Source organism: Pogona vitticeps, chromosome 2, assembly GCF_051106095.1.
Source record: "Pogona vitticeps strain Pit_001003342236 chromosome 2, PviZW2.1, whole genome shotgun sequence".
NCBI classification, from domain to species: Eukaryota; Metazoa; Chordata; class Lepidosauria; order Squamata; family Agamidae; genus Pogona; species Pogona vitticeps.
In genome coordinates this window covers 296362557-296387537 of record NC_135784.1, presented here as the reverse complement: position 1 = coordinate 296387537, position 24981 = coordinate 296362557, and the positions used below count along the sequence as shown (strand labels likewise).

General features: G+C 40.9%; 1 protein-coding gene across 2 annotated transcripts in view; it reads left to right on the top strand.

The window, feature by feature from the left end:
- Positions 1-5381: 5381 nt before the first annotated feature.
- Positions 5382-24981, top strand: part of MALT1 (MALT1 paracaspase) — a 41499-nt gene continuing 21899 nt past the window's right edge. The window contains exons 1-8 of one of the 2 annotated variants that reach the window (XM_072992879.2): positions 5382-5689; positions 11734-11900; positions 15178-15299; positions 17644-17794; positions 20267-20445; positions 21575-21671; positions 22219-22251; positions 22617-22643. In XM_072992879.2, the coding sequence (XP_072848980.2) occupies positions 5529-5689; positions 11734-11900; positions 15178-15299; positions 17644-17794; positions 20267-20445; positions 21575-21671; positions 22219-22251; positions 22617-22643 (937 nt within the window). In that variant the 5' untranslated portion in view covers positions 5382-5528. The remainder of the gene's footprint in view (positions 5690-11733; positions 11901-15177; positions 15300-17643; positions 17795-20266; positions 20446-21574; positions 21672-22218; positions 22252-22616; positions 22644-24981) is intronic. The other variant, XM_072992880.2, reaches the window with a different exon arrangement.

Here is a 24981-nt window from a genome sequence, read left to right as displayed (position 1 = left end):
TGCCTTGACAGATTGGACATAACCACCCTCCTTACCCTTTTGCATTCATAAACTCCAGACCAGATTGTGGAAAAGTTACTTTTTGTTCTATAACTCCCAGGTGCCCATGCAGTGGTCCTCAACCTTGGGCCTCCAGATGTTCTTGGACTACCAATCCCAGAAGCCTTCACCACCACCTTGGCTGGCCAGGATTTCTGGGAGTTGAAGTCCAAGAACATCTGGAGGCCCAAGGTTGGAGACTACTGAGTTAGGGGACTCCTAGAATTGTAGCCCAAAAAGTAATCCCACCACCATCAAACGTTGTTTCAGACCAGCTGCATTCTTGTGCAAAGAGTAGCCCCAAGTAGAGATATTTATCTCCCTGCCGTGTGAGAAGATATTTCCATGAGTTTGATATTGGCCCAAATTTGTCTGACAATAGAGTCGGGGAAGGTATTATTTCTTCCACATCGTAAACAGAAGCAGAAAGTGCTTCTTTGTATGGACCCCTAGTGGTAGGCTGAGATGACATTACCTTTAAATGTAAACACAAACATGCCTGTTGAGATGTTATTCATCCCTGTACCTAATTTGCACCTTGACCCATTTTCATTACACCATTGCAATGGCATAATACTCTCCATGCTATGAAAGTTGTACTACTACTAGTACTACTAGGCAAAGCTAGATATAGGAACATCTTGAGCAATCTGGAAGAGAAACTAACATAATTATTTCTGAACTAGGTTCCGAATATAGTTAAAATGTAGTTGAATTTATTAATTTCCAAAGCTCTGAAAGCACTCAAGAAGACCTTCCACTATATATTCAATTAATCTGCCACACAACTAACTCTCCCAGACAGTGTTTACCTTAACCTAGACAGCTCACGATTATTCTTATTGTCAATAACATTTAAAAAATAAAAATAAATTCCCAGTGATTTAGGGAAACTGGCCCAAAACCAAGCCAGAAATTGGTACATACTATAGAATCCAAACAGGAGTAAATAATACTCACAAGTACTCAGCCCAAGGGTAGGCTCTCCACACATGTTTTCCAATGGAAGAAATTGCATTATCAGTGAAGTCTCTGAGGAAACAAATTAAGAGTGATACAGATCAAGGAGATTCTCCTATGTAGGATTAACTTCAAGTAGGCACCCAATGAAACCAGTGTTGTGCTTGTAAATCATGACGGAGAAGTGCTTAAAATGGCAATCTCTGTACCTTGGAATGATTATGTTCTTAGAAAGAAACTTACAAAGTCTACCAAAATTTGTAGATGGAAGATTTTTGACAATTTTAGGCTGAAAAAGCCATTTTCCTACACTCTGTTCTGGCCACCCTTCCAAGAAGAGCTTTTTTTAAAAAGTAAATATTTGAGTGGATCCATATCAATAAATGAGTTCTAACAGTTTCCATTTCCACAAGCTGGTATTTTGTAAAGCTAATGGTTCCTAACTGTTAGTACAAAACCAAGACATCCCAAATTACCTGGCATAGCAACAAAGATTATTGCTATTATTCCACATCCCCACTACTGTCAGCACTGCAGGAAAGTTCCAAAGAAACTCAGAAGAAGTAGCAAATTGTACCATCAAAACGTCTGTGTGATTCATCCCAATGGGCTCCAGATCTGCTACTGAGCAAATCCAGTTTCTATTACATGTGTTTTACATTTCTTTGACCCACTGGAAGCAGTTAATTTCTAGAGGTACAGTCATTGAACCCTCCACTTGTATTCTTAGGTTTGTGAAGACAAGGTGAAGTTATTTTAGAAGAAATGGATTCCACGCATGCTGAGGTCTCTCATTTTTAGTATTGTCTTTAAAATCAGATCATAAGAAGGAAGTAGTGCTGTGATCCAGACCACTTCTTCTAAACTCCTTTGTCTCCCTCTGATCCCATTGCTTCTTCATTGAACAGATATGGATAACAATCTTTTCCTGCCATGGTTCCTTCACCATTAACAACTGCACAACAGGCAAAACCCCAACTGTTGATCTCAACGGGTACAATGTTTTGAATACCATTGCCTTATGAAGCATATATGTTTGTGTCATCTCTGGTGGAAGAAGATAGTTGCTTCATGTTAAATAGAGTGGAGGAGTTCATTTTAATAGTCCCCCCCCCACAGCTAAGCCCCACAACAGAAGAGTTCAAAAAGTTTGGGCAGCTCTGTTCAGCCATATCAACAAACCCATTCCAGCCATTTCAAAGCCAGCAGGAGTACTTTGTGCAACAAATGGGTCTTTGCCGTCTATTCAATATCAAGTCACCTCAAAATATCAAAGAGCCATGGCACTTAGTTGCAGAAGAAAAATATCCTTTGCCTTCTGCTTCTGTGAGGTTTACAGCTATGATGAGAGAGAACATAGAAGCTAACATCCTTGTTCTTGTTAACCAAGCAGTACCAGCTCAAACACTGCTTTCATAGTACTAGAAATCCCCATGTTTCTAATATAACTGGGCCCTGTTCCCTTTGGTTGTGTTAAACTGGGTGGTAAAGGTTCCCCTTGACATTTAGTCCAGTTGTCTCTGACTCTAGGGCACGGTGCTCATCCCCGTCTCCAAGCCGTAGAGCCAGCGTTTGTCTGAAGACAGTTTCTGTGGTCACGTGGCCAGTGCGACTAGACATGGAACACCGTTACCTTCCCATCGTGGTGGTCCCTACTCGCATTTACATGCTTTCGAGCTGCTAGGTTGGCAGGAGCTGGGACAAGTGACGGGCACTCACTCCATCACGTGGATTCGATCTTACGACTGCTGGTCTTCTGACCTTGCAGCACAGAGGCTTCTGCGATTCAGCCCGCAGCGCCACCATGTCACCTGGGTGAATACTTTTTAAAGGCAGATATACATGCTGTATAGCTTTTGACATATATAAAACAGATTTTCTTCTAGAATCCTTCCAGATACTTAAGAATAAAGTGTCTTCCCTGTCTACCCCGACCGATCGATTGATGGCATCCTTCAGTCTCGAAAGACTATGGTATTGTGCTCTGTATCAAGGACTTGGAACAGAGTCTAGTGTGGCTGAGAAGGCCAATTCGAGAGTGACAATCCCTTCCACACTGAAGACAAATCCAATCTGTCCCCTGTCCAGCTCCCTGGTTTTGCTGCTTTCGTAACTGCCTCTTTGCCTCAGCCTGCTGGACAAGGGTCTGTCTACCCCACCTGCATATTTAATAACAAAAAGCCAAATTTGTAGAGAGATTTCATCTTCGGTGTTCTGAGAGTGGGGTAACTGGAGCCCAGATACTAATAACATGTATGTGCCATCAAGTTGATTCTGACTTAGAGTAACCCTCCCTTAATGTGTAAAGAATTCAGACATGGTTTACCAACTCCTGTAGGTAGTGTTCTGGGACTTCGCAAACTGCCTAATGTTAGAGCAGATGGCAGGGCATGCAACGTGCTCTGGATGATTTGGGCTAATTTTATTTCCCAAAGCCACTGTAAAGATTCAAACCCCAGACCGCTGGTCCCACAACCAAGCACTCGCAGGTACTTACAAGAAGAAAAAAACACGGGGATGTCCATAAGGTTTGGGAAATGGCACACGGTGGAGTCCAGGGGGGTTGGTGGTCCTGCTGCAGTTGAGGATTTCCAAGGTACAATGACATGGGGTTGGGCAAGGCTCTATGGCTGCATCCAGCCTTCCAAAGGACACCAGTGTAGTTACGAGGAATAGATAAATATTAGAGGGAGCAACAGTGCCCATGCTGTAGAGGAGACTCAAGGCCCCACTCCACCCCCCCTTGCTCTTTTGACCCCAGTAGAGGATGTCTTGGCAAATGGCAGCCACTCCATGCAGATATAGAGTCACATGACCACTTCATTCTGCTCAGTTGTGACATCATATTAACATCACTCCTGGGCCTAGCACCACAGAATTTCTGTAACCAATGGCAACCATATACATATGTATATCTGTAGACCCAATTTCATACCCAGTGTTAGATGTGCTTCAGGCTTAACATGATTGATAATCACACTTTTGGGGTTGTTGTGATAAAGAATGATCTAAATTCTAACGTTCAAGGTGGTAGTATATTATTGTGTTGTACATGTGGGGAATTAGTCTTAATGGCCTGCCTATTTTATTTCTCCATCTCTTTAACTAAATACTGTCATACATCACTGGCACTTAGTGAAGACTAAGTAATATCTTTTTACTTAGCCAGAGTTAAGCTGCCCCGAGTAGACATGGTCTAGAGCACTGGTTCTTAACCTTGGGTTACTCAGGAGTTTTGGACTGCAACTCCCAGAAGCCTTCACCACCAACTGTGCTGGCTGGGGTTTCTGGGAGTTGCAGTTCAAAAACATCCGAGTAACAAAGGTTAAGAACCACTGGTCTAGAGGGGTGGGGGGGGGGAATCCAAAAAATAAATAAATTAATTAAGGAACATGGAAAACAAGATAACCATTTCCTTTTCAAAAAAAGGCTTGCACATGGGGATGCCTAACTGGATCTCTCTATAAAAAAAAGGCTCACATTTTTATGTCAGGAACAAACGGCAGCCTTTGAATGAAAGAAACACAGCTGATGTTTTACAAATACAATAAATTTATTAGAAAAAATATAAAAAACGAATACCTCTGGCCCCCAAAAAAGTCCTTCTCAAACATGATAAGGCAATTATAGTTTACTCATCTGACAGATGTTGCTTCATAAAAATTCTATCCAAAGAGAAACATTTTCTAAGTGACATTAACGTGCTTTGGGTGAGGAAAGTTGTCCTTCGGGACCACAGCGAGGAAAAACGTGACAGGTGTCAAACAAACGGTCCTGTTCTCCATCCATGCTAAAATCTGATCGAATCTCCTCTCCTCCTATGGGGTTTTGGGCTCAGAGTGATAGATCAAGTCACCTGGGAAGGAAAGAAAGGGCTTGTTGGTTACTCTGCAAAAGGTGACAAACCAGTTCCAGTAATGCCTCTTTGCGTGGGGGTGTTTTACGGTAAAAGCTCACAGCACAGCCCCAAAGGAACGTGGCTGTTTGGGCGTCTTGTCTCTCTTTTTCTACCTAAAAAGCGAATGCAAACTTTTTTTCTGCAGAAAAACTACGGTACTGTACACTTCACTTAAGTCCCCCTTGGGAGATGGGGTGCTACCGACGACCCTTGAAGAGATCCCACTGAGGGGGGCGGGCGGCGGGATCTACGGGAGAAGGGTTCCTTTTCGAGGTCTTCGTGAAAGGAGGACAAAACCGCTTCCAAATCCCTCCGACGAGCTGCCACCGCCACTTCTCCACCGCCGTGAGGGAGAAGCAAAGCGAAGCGAGGCGAGGCGAAGCTCCGACGGCTCCTGCCTTAACTTCCTCTTCGGAAGGGGACTTCCCCCACCCGCCCGCCGGCTGGCTCTTCTTCTTCTTCCTCGCCCGCCTCTGATCCCGCCTTCAACCTCGGCGGGGGTGGCCTGCCTTTCTTCCTTTCAGTTTCCTCCCGACCTCTTGAGTTTAAACGGCCTTTTTAAAATAAATCTGAGCGCGGCGGGGGTGGAAGGAAGCCAAGCCTCTCAAAGGTCTCCTCCTTCAGCTTCAGGATGGCGGGGTCGGTGCCCACGCCGGCCGCCCCGACGCCGATCCACCGCCTGGCTGAGCCCCTGCTGAGGAAACTCAGCGAGTCCCTCGACCGGGCGCCGCCGGGCAAAGGCTGGAGAGAGTTGGCCCAACTCGCTGGAAGCCGAGGCGGAGTCCGGCTGAGGTAAGGGGCGATATCTGGGCGATATCTGGGACCAAGGCACAGCTTTGCCTTTCTTTGGGGGAAGCGGCGGCGGCGGCGACAGTGGGGTTTTTGAGCCGTGGCGGCGCTAAGGGAGAGTGGGAGACTTTCGGGTTTCACAGGACTCCTCGCTGCTTGGGCCGCAGTGCAGAGGATGGCGTTTTTCTAGGCGTGAGAGCACAGCACGGCACTACTTGTGTGTGTGTGTGTGTGTGTGTGTGTGTGTGTGTGTGTGTGTGTGTGTGTGTGTTGCCCAGAAAGTTTGAACAGACAAGGATTTCACACAGTGCACGATTTACAGGTAAAATTTGCAAGATAAGAGTGATGGCTGTCAACGTGCATAGTTTTAAAGGGAAATATGGCAAATTCTTGGTAAGTAAGGTGGTGAGTGGTTGCTAGTTGTGATGGATGCAATGCTTGCTCCTCGGATGTAGAGCAGGGACCTGTTGGTCCAGGTGCATTTGTATTGCAACACCCACAATCCCCTAATACTAGGTGTGCTTGTGGGGGCTGATGAGTAGTAGGTAAAAAAAAAAAAATCATCATGTTAATTCGAGATTAAGAAGCCCTGCAACAGCCCTGCAGAAGTGCAGTAATTCTCAAGTCCTGCTTGTGGGATTCCCAGAGGCATCTTATTGGCATTTGGATAAACTAAGATTTAAAATTAAATGGGCTTTGAAAGTGTACATTACAAAAAGTCCGTAGGTGAAGAATTGAGCAGTGAAAGTCTGATGTTTTCAGCCTGTCACGTGCCTCAAAGCTTACAGTAGCTTCGCTAAATGCCCTGGATTCAAATGTGTCTAGGGTCTGATAAACACACTCTTTGTTTCTGTATGTGGTAAAGACTGAGTTTCGGTGGTCATACTTGGCACGACAACAAGATTTGTAGAAGTTTTTGCACTGTGGCTGCATGTTTGTGGTCTATACTGTAATCCTCAGTTTAGTGCGAAACATATGCTGTCTCTAGTTCTTGACACCACAGTTTAAAGAAAGATATTCACAGGCTGTAATGTGTCCAGAAGTTAGCAACCGGGATGATCAAAGATCCAGACACCAAGTCCTATGAGGAATAGTTAAGAGAACTTCCTTCCTTCCATCCTTCCTCTTCTATACCGCCTGTTTGGCTACCAAGGAGAAGACTGGGTGGTGATCTGATAGCCATCTTCAAATACTTGGAAAACTTTCAGGTAGAAGATGAAGAGTGGTCGAAACGACCAGATAGGTGGGATATAAATGAATGAATGAATGAATGAATGAATGGATAGATAGATAGATAGATAGATAGATAGATAGATAGATAGATAGATAGATAGATAGATAGATAGATAGATAGATAGATAGATAGATAGATAGATAGATAGATAGATAGATAGATAGATAGATAGATAGATAGATAAAAATGAAGCACACTCGTTTTCTAGAAGCTGAGAGGGTAGGATCCAAAGCAATAGATAGGGGGAAAAAAGACAGGAAATTTAGCCTAAACATTAGGAAGAATTTCTTGACAGTGAGATGGACTGCTTTGGATAGTGATGGAGTCTCAGTCACTGGAGGTTTTTAAACAAATTAAATTGCTACCTGTCAGGGCTGTTTTAGCTGAGGATTTCTTGCTTTGGCAGCAGGCTGGATTCAGTGACTTGTTCCTGCCCTACAGTTCTATGATTCATTTTAAATACTCTTGTGAACCTAATGTGTACATTGTCTCCCTGCTCAGCACACTGCTGTGTTGTTCTTTCCTTGGAGGTAGATAATTCTGCTGAGTTTTGGCCCGAAGCAAGTTTCACTCTTGTCTGCCAGTAGAGAAGGGTTTTCTTTGTGTGTCACCATGAGTTGTGCTACTTGGGCATGGCCAGACAACTGATTCATGCAGAAACACAGAAAGTGGGCTCCCCCTAAAATTGAATATTTTTTTTGCTCTTCTACATAAATAAAACAGGGGTTGGGGAAATTTTGGCCTTTCGGGTGACTTGAACTATGACACTCATCATCCCTTAACTCTGGCAATGCATACTTGGAGCTTCTGGGAGTTAAAGTTAAAAAACATCTGAAGCAACCAAAGATTTCAAACTCCTGCTGTAAAAAATGTCAAATAAAAGATTAAAATATCCCCAGTTTTAATGGGGGGAAGAGTGATTTCACTATCAGATATTTGTGGAACAATGTCCTAACATAAGTATAGTGCTAAAAGACATGGTGATCCTCCCCCTGAATCTTTGTGCACAGTCGTAAGTCCATCTCCACAATTATTGTCCCTAAAATTGCTTGAGGATACTGTTTTATTATTTTGTTAGAACAGAATCAGGAAGGGCATCAGGCTTTCCTAATCATTTAAACTGGCTGGAGAGATCAGATACCTGGTTGGTATGTGGGGTTGGAAATTTGATTCCCCATTATGCCTTCCAGGAGAAGAGCCAGTCTGTGTAGCCTTGGGCAAGCTGCAAAGTCCGACAAAGCTACCAGAAAAAAAATTACTTGTAAATTATACCTAGGAAACCCTGGTAAGTGTTGCCATAGATCAGGATTGACTTGATGCCACAATAATAGATATTATTACTGTATCTAATCTCCCCAGATTTTCCAAGAACTAGTTTCAAAAGAAGTGGGAAACTTTTTAAATGGAAGCTTTCCACTACTGTTTTTTATAATGGAAGATTTCCTTTTTTAAAAAAAATAGTCATGCGCTTTTGGCAATCTTTTTTTTTACACTTTTTATTCACTGACGCTGCCTTTCTATCTGTCACTCCTTTCACTTTCTGAGAGTCTGTGGTTTCTTTTTGTGCCTTCTCCTCATGCAAACAATGTATATCTAGCAACAGTGATGAAGTGAAGTTTGCCCCTCCATCCCATCTCCCTTGGAGACTAGCTTTTGATAGAACCAGTGTGAACCTATAAGAAGTGAGTTCTACTCTTTGATTTTCTATACAGAGAAAACTCTATGCTAAGATTAACCACATTAAACATAGTGAGACTCCTTCCCTCCAAATATGATCCAGTTGGACTGAGCATAAGACATAAGACAAAAATGGGAGGGACCTAACAGAAGCAGAAGACGTCAAGAAGAGGTGGCAAGAATACACAGAGGAATTATATCAGAAAGATTTGGATATCCCGGACAACCCAGACAATGTAGTTGCTGACCTTGAGCCAGACATCCTGGACAGCGAAGTCAAGTGGGCCTTAGAAAGCCTGGCTAACAACAAGGCCAGTGGAGGTGATGGCATTCCAGTTGAACTATTTAAAATCTTGAAAGATGATGCTGTTAAGGTGCTACATTCAATATGCCAGCAAGTTTGGAAAACTCAACAGTGGCCAGAGGATTGGAAAAGATCAGTCTACATCCCAATCCCAAAGAAAGGCAGTGCCAAAGAATGCTCCAACTACCGTACAATTGCACTCATTTCGCACGCTAGCAAGGTTATGCTCAAAATCCTACAAGGTAGGCTTCAGCAGTATGTGGACCGAGAACTCCCAGAAGTACAAGCTGGATTCCGAAGAGGCAGAGGAACTCGAGACCAAATTGCTAACTTGCGCTGGATTATGGAGAAAGCCAGAGAGTTCCAGAAAAATATCTACTTCTGCTTCATTGACTATGCGAAAGCCTTTGACTGTGTGGACCACAGCAAACTATGGCAAGTTCTTAAAGAAATGGGAGTGCCTGACCACTTTATCTGTCTCCTGAGAAACCTATATGTGGGACAGGAAGCAACAGTTAGAACTGGTCATGGAACAACTGAGTGGTTCAAAATTGGGAAAGGAGTACGGCAAGGCTGTATATTGTCCCCCAGCTTATTTAACTTATATGCAGAATACATCATGCGGAAGGCTGGACTGGAAGAAACCCAAGCCGGAATTAAGATTGCCGGAAGAAATATCAACAACCTCCGATATGCAGATGATACCACTCTGGTGGCAGAAAGTGAGGAGGAATTAAAGAACCTTGTAATGAGAGTGAAAGAGGAGAGTGCAAAAAATGGTCTGAAACTCAACATCAAAAAAACTAAGATCATGGCCACTGGTCCCATCACCTCCTGGGAAATAGAAGGGGAAGATATGGAGGCAGTGACAGATTTTATCTTCCTGGGCTCCATGATCACTGCAGATGGAGACAGCAGCCCTGAAATTAAAAGGCGCCTTCTTCTTGGGAGGAAAGCGATGACAAATCTTGACAGCATCTTGAAAAGCAGAGACATCACCTTGCCAACAAAAGTCCGAATAGTCAAAGCTATGGTTTTTCCTGTCGTGATGTATGGAAGTGAGAGCTGGACCATAAAGAAAGCAGACCGCCGAAGAATTGATGCCTTTGAATTGTGGTGCTGGAGGAGGCTCTTGAGAATCCCCTGGACTGCAAGGAGAACAAACCTATCAGTTCTAAAGGAAATCAACCCTGAATGCACACTTGAAGGACAGATCCTGAAGCTGAGGCTCCAGTACTTTGGCCATCTCATGAGAAGAAAAGAGTCCTTGGAAAAAACCTTGATGTTAGGAAGGTGTGATGGCAAGAGGAGAAGGGGACGACCGAGGATGAGATGGCTGGACAGTGTCTGCGAAGCAACCAACATGAACCTGACACAACTCCGGGAGGCAGTAGAAGACAGGAGGGCCTGGCGTGCTCTGGTCCACGGGGTCACGAAGAGTCGGACACGACTAAACGACTAAACACACGGACTGAGCATGTGAAGTTTATAGTCCTGTTTTAGATAGGACTATTCTGCATATTACTGTGTGTTGATGTTGACACTATCAAAGCCTGTGTTTCGTTCCACCTTTGCCACACCACTGGTGATGTGCTATGTGATTCCCAGTGTGGTATAGTGGATAGAGTGAGAAACTAAGACTCTGGAAAACAGGATTCAAATCCTGATCAGCCCTGAAAACTCACTGGGGGAATGGAACTGGTAAAACCACTCCTTAAATATTTCACTTCTCTTGAAAGCCCTGTTAGGGTTGCTATAAGTTGGTTCTGACGTGACAGCACATAATAGCGGAATGATGCGCTTTATGTGGGCAGTTGGATGGCTAATGAGATGGTGCTGAACTGTAACGTTATACTGTGGTGATGGCATGGAAGTTAAGGTGCAGAAATGTGTTTTCTCTTTGGGAATAATTGATCTTTTTTTGGTAACTATGCCTACAGAATATAGTTATTCATTCATGTACATAGCTCCATAAACATGTTATAATGGAAAAAAAATAGCTATTAGTGCTCTCACCCCTCCATTTAAATAATGAAAAGGACTGTATAGTACTTTTGCATGTCAAGTCAAAAATTTAGAGGTATTTGTATAGAAATAATTTCCAGGTAAAGCTTTGAATGTGTTTGAATGTAAGTTTTAAACCACACGAAGTACACTTTATTGATTCCTCCATCAAATATTTCATTTCCATTACTGTTGGCTATTTGGGTTTGGGGGAGCAGATATATAAACAGCGTATGCATTTAACATATGACAGGAGAAAATTGTCTTCTGCTGCTGAGCTTTGAAATTGGCAGCAGAAACAATGCAATTCATGGATCATGTCCCCCTCCTTCTCCAATCTTAAATTCTGTGTGTGACTTGGGCAAAGCAAAAGAGTCAGTAATAATCCTATTGAGACTTTCTTGATGGTTCCCAAATGATCAGGTTGTGTGGAGGCTAGATGGCAGCCCCCCACCCCACTTGATTTGTTTCTATTGCACAAGGTGGCGTATCTGTTGGCTATGCTATTTTGATGCTGGATAATCCACTGACATCACAATATTAAAAAGATGATCTGGCTTAACATAAGATCCACAAATCTTTTCTCTGTACAAATGTGGCTGATAGTAAACTGAACTGTTGTCAGAAAGACTCTAGATTTAAGTTAATTTGTTTATGGAGAGCAATATTTGTACCTGATTTGTCATGAATTTGTATGAAGGTTGTATTGAGAAGCTCTTTGATGTATAGCAATGTGTTGTGTTGTGTGAGCAACCTACGTTTATTCCCATAATTAATCATGCCTGTATGAACTTACTTTTCATCTTAATATGTTGCAATTCTTTGCAGTTCTCTGGAATTGGAGCAATGTTCTCTCGAAGTATTGGAACCTGAAGGGAGCCCAAGCAGGAGTCTGCTCCAATTAATGGGTGAAAGAGGCTGCACCGTGCTGGAGTTGACAGAATTGCTACAGACCCTGGAACACACAGAGGCACTCCACTGTCTCAGTCCTCCAAGTGAGATTTTGTTTCTCAGAATATGACTTTTCCTAAATATTTTCTTAAAGTGGATTACACCAGACGTTCCCAGCCTGGTACACATCACTGAAGCTGGGCAATGGCAGATTAAGGACAGATAAAATTATTATTATTATTATTATTATTTTTGCAAAGTGTGAAGTTAAACTGTGATGTTTACTGCCACAGCAGTAGTTATGGCTGCCAGCTCTGACACCTTTAAAAGTGGTTAGATAAATTTAGGGACAGTAGGGTCATTAATGTCCATAAATTTATCTAACTACTTTTTGAAAGGTGTCACAGCTGGCAGCCATAACTACTGCTGTGGCAGTAAGCATCACAGTTTAACTTCACACTTTGCAAAGTTTATGGACAGTAGGGTCATTAATGAAGACAGGAGGGCCTGGTGTGCTCTGGTCCATGGGGACACGAAGAGTCGGACATGACTTAATGACTAAACAACAACAACAACAACAGGGTCATTAATTGCAGCTACTAGTCTGGGTAGCTGTACATCAAAATCAAAATGCCCTTGTGTAGCATTTGCTACTGAAGGAGATAGAGGATGCTGTTGGTCTCATATCCTAGTTGTGCAGTTTCCATAGGCAGCTGGTCAGCTCCTGTGTGAATAGGATGCTGAACTATATACGCCATTGGTCTAATCCACCTTATTTTTTTCTAGCACCCCCAATCAATATGGCTGGGAATGATGAGAGTTGTTATTCCATCAGCTCTAGATAGCACCATGTGGAAGGTTTGGTTCCATCTTGTGAATAAAATGTGAGCAGTTCTGGTTCTGCCTGCTAAATACTTTAAATGTTTCAATCCAACAGGTGAAGAAATCTACAGGAGTCTGACAAGGAGTCTGGCCAACATTCTCCTTCCATTCTTTATCTACGGCTGTGTTATTTGCAGCCAGTCAAAACCCTTTCCCTTCCAATCTCCTTTCTGCCTGTTGGGAGGGAGCATTTAAAATTCTGCATGTGCAGAATCAGGCTGCTTTTCATATATTAAATGTAACATGTCGTTTCACTCTTGGAGACCATGTATAGTTAGGATTATAAATATACTGAAGAAAAAAATATCACAGGGCTTATCATAAGCAGGTGCAAAGGCAAATAAGTAGAATGGGAATGGTTCTAGTCTATTGTCCTCGTTTGCTGTGCTGGGCTAACAACGAAGTCCGTCACCGAAATCAGGGCTGGAACTCTTGTGAGGCTGAGAGTCCTCTGACAGAGACTTCTCAGAGTGTGCTCCTTGACAGAAGATATGAGGAGACCGATTTCAGCAGCAGTGGAAGAGACCATGAGAGGACTGTGTAGAAAAGAAAACAAACAGAAAAGTAAAGAAATGAAGATGGAGACCTGGTAGGGGGCAGCATTTTGAATATAAGAGAATAAAGGGAGGAAGGAGAGAGAGAGATGGAGGAAGTGGCATGTTGCTGGGGAACTGAGGAGAAGGATGAGAGATAAAAAGACTGGGTAGAGGTAGTGGAAGAGGATCCTTGACCAGGAGAATGGGCAGAGTTCAAGGTGCCTAAGGACTATGCAGAGAAGGTGTGGAAAAGACAGGTATACCATAAGCCATCTTAATGGAGAGAAACTGAAGAGAGGGGAACCACGAAAGAAATTCAGAATTTGGCAGAAAATAGAAGCCCAGTGGCGCGAGAGCAGAACATGCACCACAAGCCCTGGGAGATCCTATGGGGAGAGTCTTTTCTGACCCAGATTATGGCCAACCCCAGGCCAGAAGGTTTGGGAGCCTCAGGTGGAGTGGATTTTTCACCCTCGTCAATGAGGTTGAGCAGTGTTGTAACAGAGGAAATGCGCATTTCCCGCAAATGGCAATATAAAGAGTTTAGTTCCACATCTCTACATGTTGAGAGCGGACGGAAGTTAATTACTATCTCCTAACGCAGTCCAAATGTAGAGGGGTAAATACTTCATGGTTATGATTTTACTGTGTTAGTGTAAAGTCCTGAGTACAGGTTACCGTATTTGGTATGATGTGCAGAGAGAATTAAACTGATTTAATTAGCCTTCTTTGGTTCTGAAGTTCAAGCTGGTCGTTTAGATGGATATTTTAAAGAAATTATTTCAGGCTTCCACTGCTGTGGTGTTGAAGAGGTTTTTCATTTTTCTGAATAATTTGAAATGATCGTGTCTGGTTTGCCCTTGCACCCTGCTGATTGTACAAAGTAGTTGATTAACAGAGAATAGTATGATTTTCCATTCCTCAAGTAAACACTTCATCTTTGGTGTTTATGTGAAAGTGGAGGCAGCCACACTTAATATGCCTTCAAAATCCTCATACCACTTTTTGTAGAAAAGCTTTCCTATTATCTTCAGCAAGAATATATTGGAGCATGATGACCTAAAAATGGAGGGCGTTTTGTCCTACATTTTGGAATGTGAATGTGATAATGACTATTGGAAATAACGTACTAAGGTGGAGGTAGGTAGAAAATATGTTTTCAAAAGACCAGACTTCACATGTTTATTATTTTAAATTACCCATTTAATGCTCACATCTTAATTATTCAGTACTGTATATCAAATATCTGTGTTCTTATGAAGTTGCCTTCTATGATAAACTTATGGAGTCACCTTATATTAAGTATAGTGAACCTCATTTTAGCATATAATTTTAATCTTTTCCATGTTTCCATGTTTTAATCTTTTAATTTTATTTTAAAACATATATTGCTTAATTTGTCTTGTAATGTTTGACTTACTGTGTTTTAATTGTGTGGATTTTAATGCTGAGAGTCACCTTGGGTCCTTTTGTTGGGAGAAATGTGGCATACAAATAAAATAAATAAAACTAATAATAACAAGTAAGGCCATTAGTTTACTTCACACATTAGTATCAGCTACCTGATTGACAGTATCTCTCCAAGGTCTCAGAACTGTGAATATTTAAAGTATCTATTGATTGATTTTGCAAAAAATATAATTGCATTCTCTTACCTGGGTCATAAGACAACAGTTAGCTTTTTGTTTTTGAGCTTTTGGGCTTATAAATTATTTTTGTATCTATGCACTTTTATCATTACTATTATTGAACAGCTGACAGAGGGCATGCCTTTTACTGTTCATATTTTGCACTTCAAAAGTTTCGGTTACTTTAATCTTAATATGGCGTATGAGTGAAAAAAAATTCAAAAATGTTGGTGCATTATGTTTAAGTAGTAAATATATCTTGTAATTGAGTCAATCTTCTACACTAAAAATGACTTATTTCTCTCTCTCTCTCCCCCCCCTCTCTTCTTTTACAGATATAAAGATAGTTGTAGAACCAGAATCTCAAGCAGTGTTATCTGGCCAAATGGTGAAACTGAGTTGCTGGGCATCTGGTTATCCACTTCTACAGTATCAGTGGTTTAAAGGAGATAAAATGGTAAATAAATATGTTACAAAGGTCTGAGGGAAAGGATAGTATTTGCAAGTGGAATATGAATTACAGTGGTGCCCCACATAGCAACGATAATCCGTGCAGCCAAAATCATTGCTATACGGATTCATCGCTATGCGAAATAAAAAAGCCCATAGGAATGCATTAAAACCCGTTTAATGCGTTCCTATGGGCAAAAAACTCACCGTTATGCGATAATCCTCCATACGGCCGCCATTTTCGCTGCCCAGTAAGCGAAGAATCGGCGCGAAAACACTGCGGCTGGCCTTTTTTTTACCCAGCAGCCATTTTGGAACCGCTGATCAGCTGTTAGAAAAACATTGCTATGTGAAGATCGGTAAGCAAAACAGCTTACCGATCATCGCAAAGTGATTTTTTCCTATCTAAATCGTCACAATGCGATCATTTTAGCGATCGCAGAAACTTAATCGCTATGCGGATTCGTCGTTAAACGGGGCGCCCATTAAGCGAGGCACCACTGTATAATGTAACTTTCTAAAGTGCTGAAATTCTTATATTGAATTAAAGATGCTGTTGATTTGTCTTCTGCTTCACACTTAATATTGACAATATATTGCTGATGCATGGGAAGCTGATTTATGTTGAGTCATATCACTGGCCCATCAAGCTCAGTATTTTAAGTTCTAATTGGCACCAGCTGTTGAGGGTTTCAGGGAAGATTATTTCTCTCAACCTGGAAATCCCTCATGGCCTCCCATTTAGCAGGCCTGATACTGCTTAACTTCTGAAATCAGACAAGATCTGTATGTTCAGGGTGGCATGATGCTCGCTATGAACAGAAAACTTACCATTTTTGTGAGACCTCCCCAAGTTCCTACTCATAGATTATAATTCTGAGAGTGATGCCCTCAAAATGTGAGAATAAAAATGGCTTAAAATCATGGTGACAGCAAATAATAAATATAGCTTTAAGAAATCTATCTGTTTCTAATACTTTTTGTCAGCTATGTAAAATGGGCATTAAGAATGTATTCTGATTATGGGGAGGGTGTCTATGACTTGTCATTTTTTTCTCCTGCAACCTATGTTTGAGCTTATGGGTGGATTTCAACATGTTTATGAGTACTTTGATGAGAAAGGCCAGATTTCTCATGAACATGTTTGAACTTGCTTTTGCCGGTCAATGACCATAATAAAACACTTGATTTGATTTGATCTGAACTTGCTTACGGGTTCAAATGTAGGTGGCAGAGAAAATGTGAAATATCATAGAAATCCTCCCCCTGATTATGATGCTTCTGTCATCTCTATCTGTGATTGTTAGTCTCTTTAAAACTTTTGTTTTTGTTTGAAGAAATAGTTTCCCAGTCTTCAGTATGTGATGGTTATAAATTGTAATAGTTATAAAATTATTTTAAAGAAATTATTTGAAATATAATATTTGCTTGTTAATTGATTAATAACTTGATATCCCACTCCCCATAAATCAGAGTAGTTTCATGCTACTGGAATCCAGTTCCTTGGACGGTTCCATGAATCGTAATGTGTCATCTAGTAAGTTAGACTTGTAGAAAAGCAATGATATTGGATTCATCGTGATCAAAACTTTTGAGGCTATCATGTCAGAAGTTCCAGTATTCTAGTGTGAATGCTGCTGTGGTCATTTTATCCTAAGGGCTATATCCAAGCTATTATTCAATGAAACGATTATCCTTTTTGTAAATCTTTATGAAGACAGCAATTGTTAAACGTGGTAGTAAGATGAGTTTAAACTGATATTGACATTAAAATGATTTGCTGAAAAACTTTTCTACCTAGTTTTTGATAAGTTTATATAGTCTGCCAGTGAATATCACTGACAGAAAATACTGCTTCTCAACTAATAGGCTAGCTCTGTGAACTAGTAAACTAGTGCTGTGGAGTTAAGTCATAGTGCCAATTTTTCATGCTTTTTTGCCTTACCATGATTAGTGAACCACAGCTGAGCCCAGTGCCAACACAGGTGTTCCATAGATGCCATCCACTCTGCTGTTCCACCTCCTCTGCCCGCTGACCAATTCCCTGGGCAAAGCATACTTCCTTCCCTGCCTCCTCAGTGCAAGTGCCCACTCGCCTCCTCTGATGGCCACCCACTCAAAAGCAACACTGCTCATTATACGTATGCTTAAGGGGGATGGGAGAGGAGACAAATGTGTTAAATTAATTTGAAGATCTTGAACATTTTGAAGTGTTTTTTTTTAAGTTGATAAGGTCAGGTAGGTAGTATGTTTGACTGTAATTCTCACATAGAGAACTACAGTCATTATGTTGTTGTTTTTAGTTGCCACAATTTGTGCTAAGCCATCATTTTTCATTCATCCCAATGAAGGTTCCACATGGGAATTCCCCAGAACTGATACTCAACCAGGTGAATGCAGATGATGCTGGATTCTACATATGTCGAGTGAACAGTGACTTTTCATATGCATTCAGCCGATGGGCAGAGCTGGATGTTTCAAATATACAAGGATCTTGTCGTGGTGAGTTAAAGGTTTATAGAGTGGAAATTACCGACCGGCAGGTTTTGGGAGTTAATAACCATTTATAAGCTTCAGAGTAACATAGTACAATAAATGCGATCTGCAGTGATGATAATACTTTTGGATCTGTACGGTAGGTTGTTTGTGGGTGCTCCATGTTATATATCTTGTCAAGATAACAAATATCATGATGGTAAAAAATTGACTTAGGTTGTAGAATGAGGGGGAAGTGTTCCCCTTCTTTTTTATTTATTTATTTATTTATTTATTTATTTATTTATTTATTTATTTATTTATTTATTTATTTATTTATTTATTTATTTATTTATACCCTGCCCATCTGGCCTATAAGGCCACTCTAGGCAGCTACCACTTCCAACATCCCCAGTCACTGGACAAACCAGTTGGAGATAGAAACTCTCAACTGGTACCTCTGGATATCGCTAGATTCGAGACAATTTGTTTACATCATTGACTGAGCTATCCTTAACTATAATCACCAGAGCATCACCTGCCCTATCTGTTAGCTTCATTAGTTACATTTATACCCCATTTCTCTTCATGTGAGGTCAAGACGATGCACATTAAGACCCCCAATACCTGCGGGATCAGTATCTGCTAATTCACACATCCACAAATATCCATGAAAAGTTTACTGTTCCTGCTGGTAGAAGTGGTACATTGGAAGTGATACAAGTGTTGTAACTAGAGCAGAAATGGGTGATAACTCCTTAGGAAAGAATAAATTGTAACTAAGAACTCTGTATTGCTCTTTGGCTAATCAGAACATCTAAATTCCTAAAATTTAAATACACAATTTGAAGTAATTTTATACATTGTACAAATAAGTGTTTCCTAAGAAAATATGTGTTTATTAATGTGTCAGTTGCTAGACCCCATTAAACACTGTCTGCTAGTTCTATGTGACCTGCTAGATAATTCAATGGCTTAGGTCTCTGGCTGTGGAGCCAGCGGTTGGGAGTTCAATCCCCCACTGTGCCTCCTTAACAGGGGCTAGACTTGATGATCCAGAGGGTCCCTTCCAGCTCTGCAGTTCTAAAATTATTATGTATAAAAGGAAAGTCCAGGGCAGTGGGGAGACCAAAGAGCTTCAGGACGTGCAATATGTGTTGTTATTAAACATTTAATCCTAAATCTCTGGCAGGCTACGTAGCAACTGTCATGATTGTCTGGCTCATCTAAATCTTTTAATTGATACACATTGAAGTGACTGGCTGCACCAACTGCATAGGAAACATCTGACAGATACTTCCAGAGAGCCTGCCTTAATTGTACAATGCTGTGCCGTACACCCCCAAAATGCTTAAGAATTTGCAGCATTTTAGCCTCAGTGGTATTTCGTTGTGAATTTCGTTGTATGTGTATATACTTACAATGACAATAAATTATTATTATTATTTATTTCTGTTATTTGAATATACTTGGCAACAGGTTCTAAAAACAAAGGTGGGGAATACCTTTATCGAACTACTAGGGTATTAAAACCAGGTCTGAGTCTAGCAGAAACCTTAAGCAGGCTGGGCATTGCAGATCTTGAGGTAATTGGTGGAAGTAACAGAAAAGTGAAAAAATAATCATCCTGAATAGAGACTCAAAAGCTTACCTATTTGTAATATTTACTACTCCATTAAAGGTATTAGTAACTCTTGTTTAGAAATTTGTGCAAGGACCACATAGCCTTTTTTAAAAAAAATGTTCAATTTCAACTGTTATTTAGTACGAGACCAAAGACTGTGCTGCTGTTACACATTCTTTCTCTGTGCCTTATAAATAGAGATCATTGCAAGGAAATAGGATGGATTGGGTGTGCATACATTCAACTAAGTTTAATTTATCTGATGTTCTTACCAAAGGAAGGGAGATAGTAATGTTACCTTACAGTATGTGGTACTTAGCTCTTTATTCAAGATTAGTTTCTGTTTTTATGTGGGTTACCTTTGGTAATGCTTCGACTTCCAAAGAAAGCAAAATGCAGTGATCCAGTGAGTCTTGGAGATTACCCTGGAGAAAAGGTAGAATGTAAATAGTAAGTCTTTAAACAGGCTTATTTCCTATTGGATGTTCAACAACAAACTTGGTTTGGAAAAGTAGGCTGTTGCTTTTCCTCTACAGAGTAGCAAGAGAAGTCTTCCCACCCGTGTCTTTTTCCTGAAAACTTCCCATCTGCCCCGAGCTTTTTTCCTATACTGATGTGGCAAATACATGTTTGGGAGCCCAACATATTGGAAAAGTGATTGAGGAAAATGGGGAATGTATGTAGATATTGGAAATGAGTCTATCCCATCACCCTGTTCACTGCTTCTGCTGTGCAAAACTTGTTTTTCTCCATTGGTGGGTTTGCTGCAGAGACTGAACAATTCAGACGGTTCTAAACCTGTGTTTGCTATTCATTGACTCCTTCCACTTTCAATAGCTAAAGAATCTCAAATCTGTTTGTATTTTCAATTTTAGGAAATAGTCTTGATCTGTCTGAGAAGAAAGTTCATATTTGCATCCATCCACAATCCCAGAATTTGATTGTAGGGGAAATGTTGGTTTTGCAGTGTGGAGCTATAGGTGTCCCTCTCCCTCAGTACCAGTGGTACAAAGATGGCTCTCTACTGCCTAATGGCAATAAGAAAGTCTATATGGTAAGTTTTCTTTTTATTTTCCTTTCCTTTTTTTAGCTGTACTAATGAATTCATAAATAATCATAAGTGCTGCCAAGTCAATTCCAACTTAGGGTAGCCCTCTCCAGGGTTTTCTAGGTATCGAAACTCAGAAGTGGTTCACCCTTCCCTTCTTATGGTTAAGAACTGTGCCTTGGGACTGTGCAGCCTGCCCAAGGCTATGTAGGTTTGCTCTTCTCCCAGGAGGCATACCGAGGAATTGAACTCCCAACTTATGGCTCTGCAGCCAGCAACACAATTCAGTGAGCTCTCAAGAAATCAGGGGGAGGGGGGGAGTCATGTGTAGTTTTGCAGTTCTATATAGAAATTAACATTTTTCAAACTTCTTAGTGCTCTGTCACAAGTGTGCTGCTGATGTCTGTATTAATCTCTTTGGGATACGATACTCTGAAACCCGATTTAATTGCTTGTATCCTATTTTTGAAAGTGCTAACAGGTTTGGTAAAGGGCACATATAAAAGGCTTTAGTTGTTTATGCCTATTCCAGATTTGGTGCAAAACTAAATGCATCTGTCCAATGCCACGACATCTAGTCATTAATTATTAGTGTCACGAACTGTTCTAAAAATTTAGACCTTGGATTAATTTCATATAACACTTAGAATTGTAGTTTTAGAAGAGGTAGTGTGTTAGTCTGTGCTAGCATATTAGGCAAAACCAAAAGAAAAAATAAAATAAAAGAGGACAAAAACCTGGTGGCACCTTAAAGACTGACTGCTGTATTTTAATGCGAGCTTTCATGGACAGCTCCACTTCCACAAACAAACTGAGTAAAGACTCTTCTCCTTGATATCTTCCTTTCTGTATGGAAAAAAATTGGTTTCATATGAAGGTATATGTAATGATTCAAAACCTTTTGTCCAAATTGGTGCGAAACAAACAAATATTTACAACCTCCTTGTGTTACATGACTTGGGCTTGTAGAACTAAGGGCCTTGAAATTCAGTCTTTCAGAGTTCTCGGATAGTCTGAGATGTTGCTATTCTCTATTCAGATCTTTATTCATTAATCTCAGTGAATATATCAGTGAAATAGTGCAGAATGTATTTGCAACTCTATTACATTAGAATATGTTTTTATATTCTTCTAGGTACCCTGCGTAGACATGGAGCATCAAGGAACATATTGGTGCCATGTATATAATGACCAAGATAACCAAGAAAGTAAGAAGGTACGAGTTATTATAGGTAAGAAGCGTTTTCATGACCTTAAAAAAACAGAATGTGGTGGTTTATCTGTCAATGCAGAATATAGACATCAATAATTGCTAATGAGAAGCAGAATTAAATCACATTTCATGTGACACTTATTAATAAGACTATTCGTTTTTCTTTTTGTCTATTTCAAAAAACGTTATACAAATAACCCCTTTTAAATTCCTGCCTCTTGAATCTGGACACCACCATAGAAGTCACAATTTGAAAAATAACAATGGCAAATTTTGACGTAGACCTCTTTTACTTCTGTGCATTTATGACTTTGTTTAAACTCTTTAACCATTTATAATTTATCTACATGGCACTTGCATCTACCGTGAACGTTTAACTTGGTTGCCACCTCATAATAAGTTACATTGCATTTCTTCCTCCCAAGATTTTAAAAATCTGTTTATAAAATATGAACAAGATATTTGTTCACGCTTGTGTTTTGTCACGCTTGTGTTTTCATCGACAGTCATAAATAAAATCTACATCTTCATTCCTGCATTCTTTTTTCTTTCCCCTTACACTGAAGATGGAAAATCTATTGCAGTAGAATGCACTGAAGGTAAAGTCAATGAGATGCTTTAGAGCTTATCAAGAAGTCCTGCATGCTGAGATCTTGGACAATTCTGGCATCTATCTTTAAAACACAATTTTATGGTAGAATGGATCTGTGTCTATACTGCATGCTCATGTAAATTATGGTCAAAATAATGCATGAGCTACTCATTTCTTCTTACATCTTCCACTAATGATACATAGTGGGCAATCTCCTTTGACTATGTAACTGCTTTGTCTGTATAACAGACTTAAGGGAGCATTATAACATTTAACCATTAATCATTATCTTTCTTTAGTTTTCTGTTCTATGTAGCAAAATCCAACTCTGTAGGCTTCTGTAATACATGTGTCCTCCCTCTTCTGTTTCAGAGGAGTTAAGTACTCTTGGAGAACCTGGTAAGTACAATGTAACTTTTCATTTACCAACTACCCAGATCTTATTGCCAAGAAGCAATTTGCTTTCATTGTTTCTAAGCCTGTAAATGTATCAACTCTTTTAAAAGCAATTTCCTCTACTGTCCATGTTCCACAGCATAGTCATGAGGACTTGATACTTGTCTCTGGAAAACAGGTACATGCTGATTTCCTTTGTAAGAGCTGGAAAGTTTTCAGCTTCTAGAGATAACTCCATTAATTTGAAACTGTCATTTCTATTATATCTTTGTTGCTGATGGTTGTCCAGCATGGACATTTAATAGTCTTTTTGCAGTTTAGATTCATGTAGGCTATCAGAACCTTGAGAGCAAGACATGTTATGTATTCCCGAAGGCTTTCACAGCCGGGATCTAATGGTTGTTGTGGGTTTTTTGGGCTCTTTGGCCGGGGTTCTGAAGGTTGTTCTTCCTAACGTTTCGCCAGTCTCTGTGGCCGGCATCTTCAGAGGACAGTGCTGTCCTCTGAAGATGTCGGCCACAGAGACTGGCAAAACATTTGGAAGAACAACCTTCAGAACACGGCCAAAGAGCCCGAAAAACCCACAACAACCACAAGACATGTTATCCTTAAAGCTGCTCCCTAACTCTGTTTCCAACATGGTTACTTAATTAGAGTCAATTATGTTATTTATTATTTATTTATTTATTGGACTTATATACCGCCCCATAGCGCTACAAGCACTCTCCGGGCGGTTTACAATTTTTTAATTATACAGGCTACACATTGCCCCCCCAGCAAGCTGGGTACTCATTTTACCGACCTCGGAAGGATGGAAGGCTGAGTCAACCTTGAGCCGGCTACCTGGGATTTGAACCCCAGGTCGTGAGCACAGTTTTAGCTGCAGTACAGCGTTTTAACCACTGCGCCACGAAATATCAGTGAAAATATTTTGATAGATCTTTAGTTAGTTGGAGCAAATTGTAGAGGTTGCAGAGAGGGAAGGGCTAGCTGTTTGACTGATGGATGTTGTTCTTGCAGCAAGGCAGGCTGCTAGCTTGTTTAAAGGAGGCAGTTGTAAAACCTGTTTTTTTAAAATCCCTCCTTAGACCCCACTGCATTACATAACTATTAGTCCATGTCCCATATTCCATTTTTAGGCAAGGCATTTGAGCGCGTGGTGACTTCTCAGTTCCGAGGGTTCCTGGATGAAATTGATTATCTAAAGCTATTCCAGTCTGTCTTCAAGCCTGGGTATTGGATAAAAACAGTTTTAGTCATCTTGGTGGATGATCTATGCTGGGAACTGGACAGCAGAGTGCATCTTTGTTCATTCTGGCAGACCTCTCAGCAGCTTTCAATACCATCAACTATGGTGTCTTTCTGGATCATCCTTCTAGGATGGGACTTGGAGGTACTGTTTTACAGTGGCTCTGGTCCCTTCTGGAAAGATTATCTCAGGAGCTGGAGCTGGGGGACTTGCCACTGACCTATGGTGTCCCTCAGGGTTCTGTGTTCTCCCATGCTATTTATGGCATACATGAAACTTCTGGGAGAGGTAGTTTGGAGTTCTGGAGTTCTGTGTCACTACTATGCTGGTTACACCCAACTCCATCTCTCCTTTCTGCCTCACTTAAGGAAGCTGTTCCTGTTCTAAACCACTGTCTGTTGTGACTAATGGACTGCATGAGGGCAAACAGATTGAAACTTAATTCAAACAAGACAGAGGTGCTCCTGGTCAATGGAACGGCAGATCAGGGATTAGGGATTCAACCTGTAATGGATGGTGTTACACTTTCTATGAAAACTAAAGCTTGTTCGAGTGCACTCCTAGACTAATTCTGGAACCTGCGTGCTCAGTGTCTCAGGAGTGACCAGGAGTGCATTTACACAGTTAAAGCTGGTGCTCCAGCTACACTCGTTCTTACAGATGCCTACACTGTGGCTACATTGACACACCCCTTAGTTATATCCTACTTGGATTTCTGTAATGCACTCTACTCGAGCTTCCTTGAAGATGGTTTCGAAACTTCAGCTGGTTCAAAATGCTACTTTCTAGGATTGATTACAGAGAGTTTATAACTCCACTGTTTACAACAGCTTCAGTGGCTGATAGTCTGTTTCCAGTCCCAATTCAAAGTGCTGGTTATGACATATAAAGCCTTATATGGCTTGGGTCCAAGCTATCTGAAGGACCATATCTCCTCGTATGAGCCTCCAGATCTTTAGGGGAGGCCCTTCTCTCAGTCCCACCACCTTCTCAGGAACATTTGGTGGGGACATGAGAGTGGGCCTTCTCTATGACTGCTCCCAGGTTGTGGGATGTCCTCCATCAAGAGGCTAGGTTGGATCCTTGCCTCTC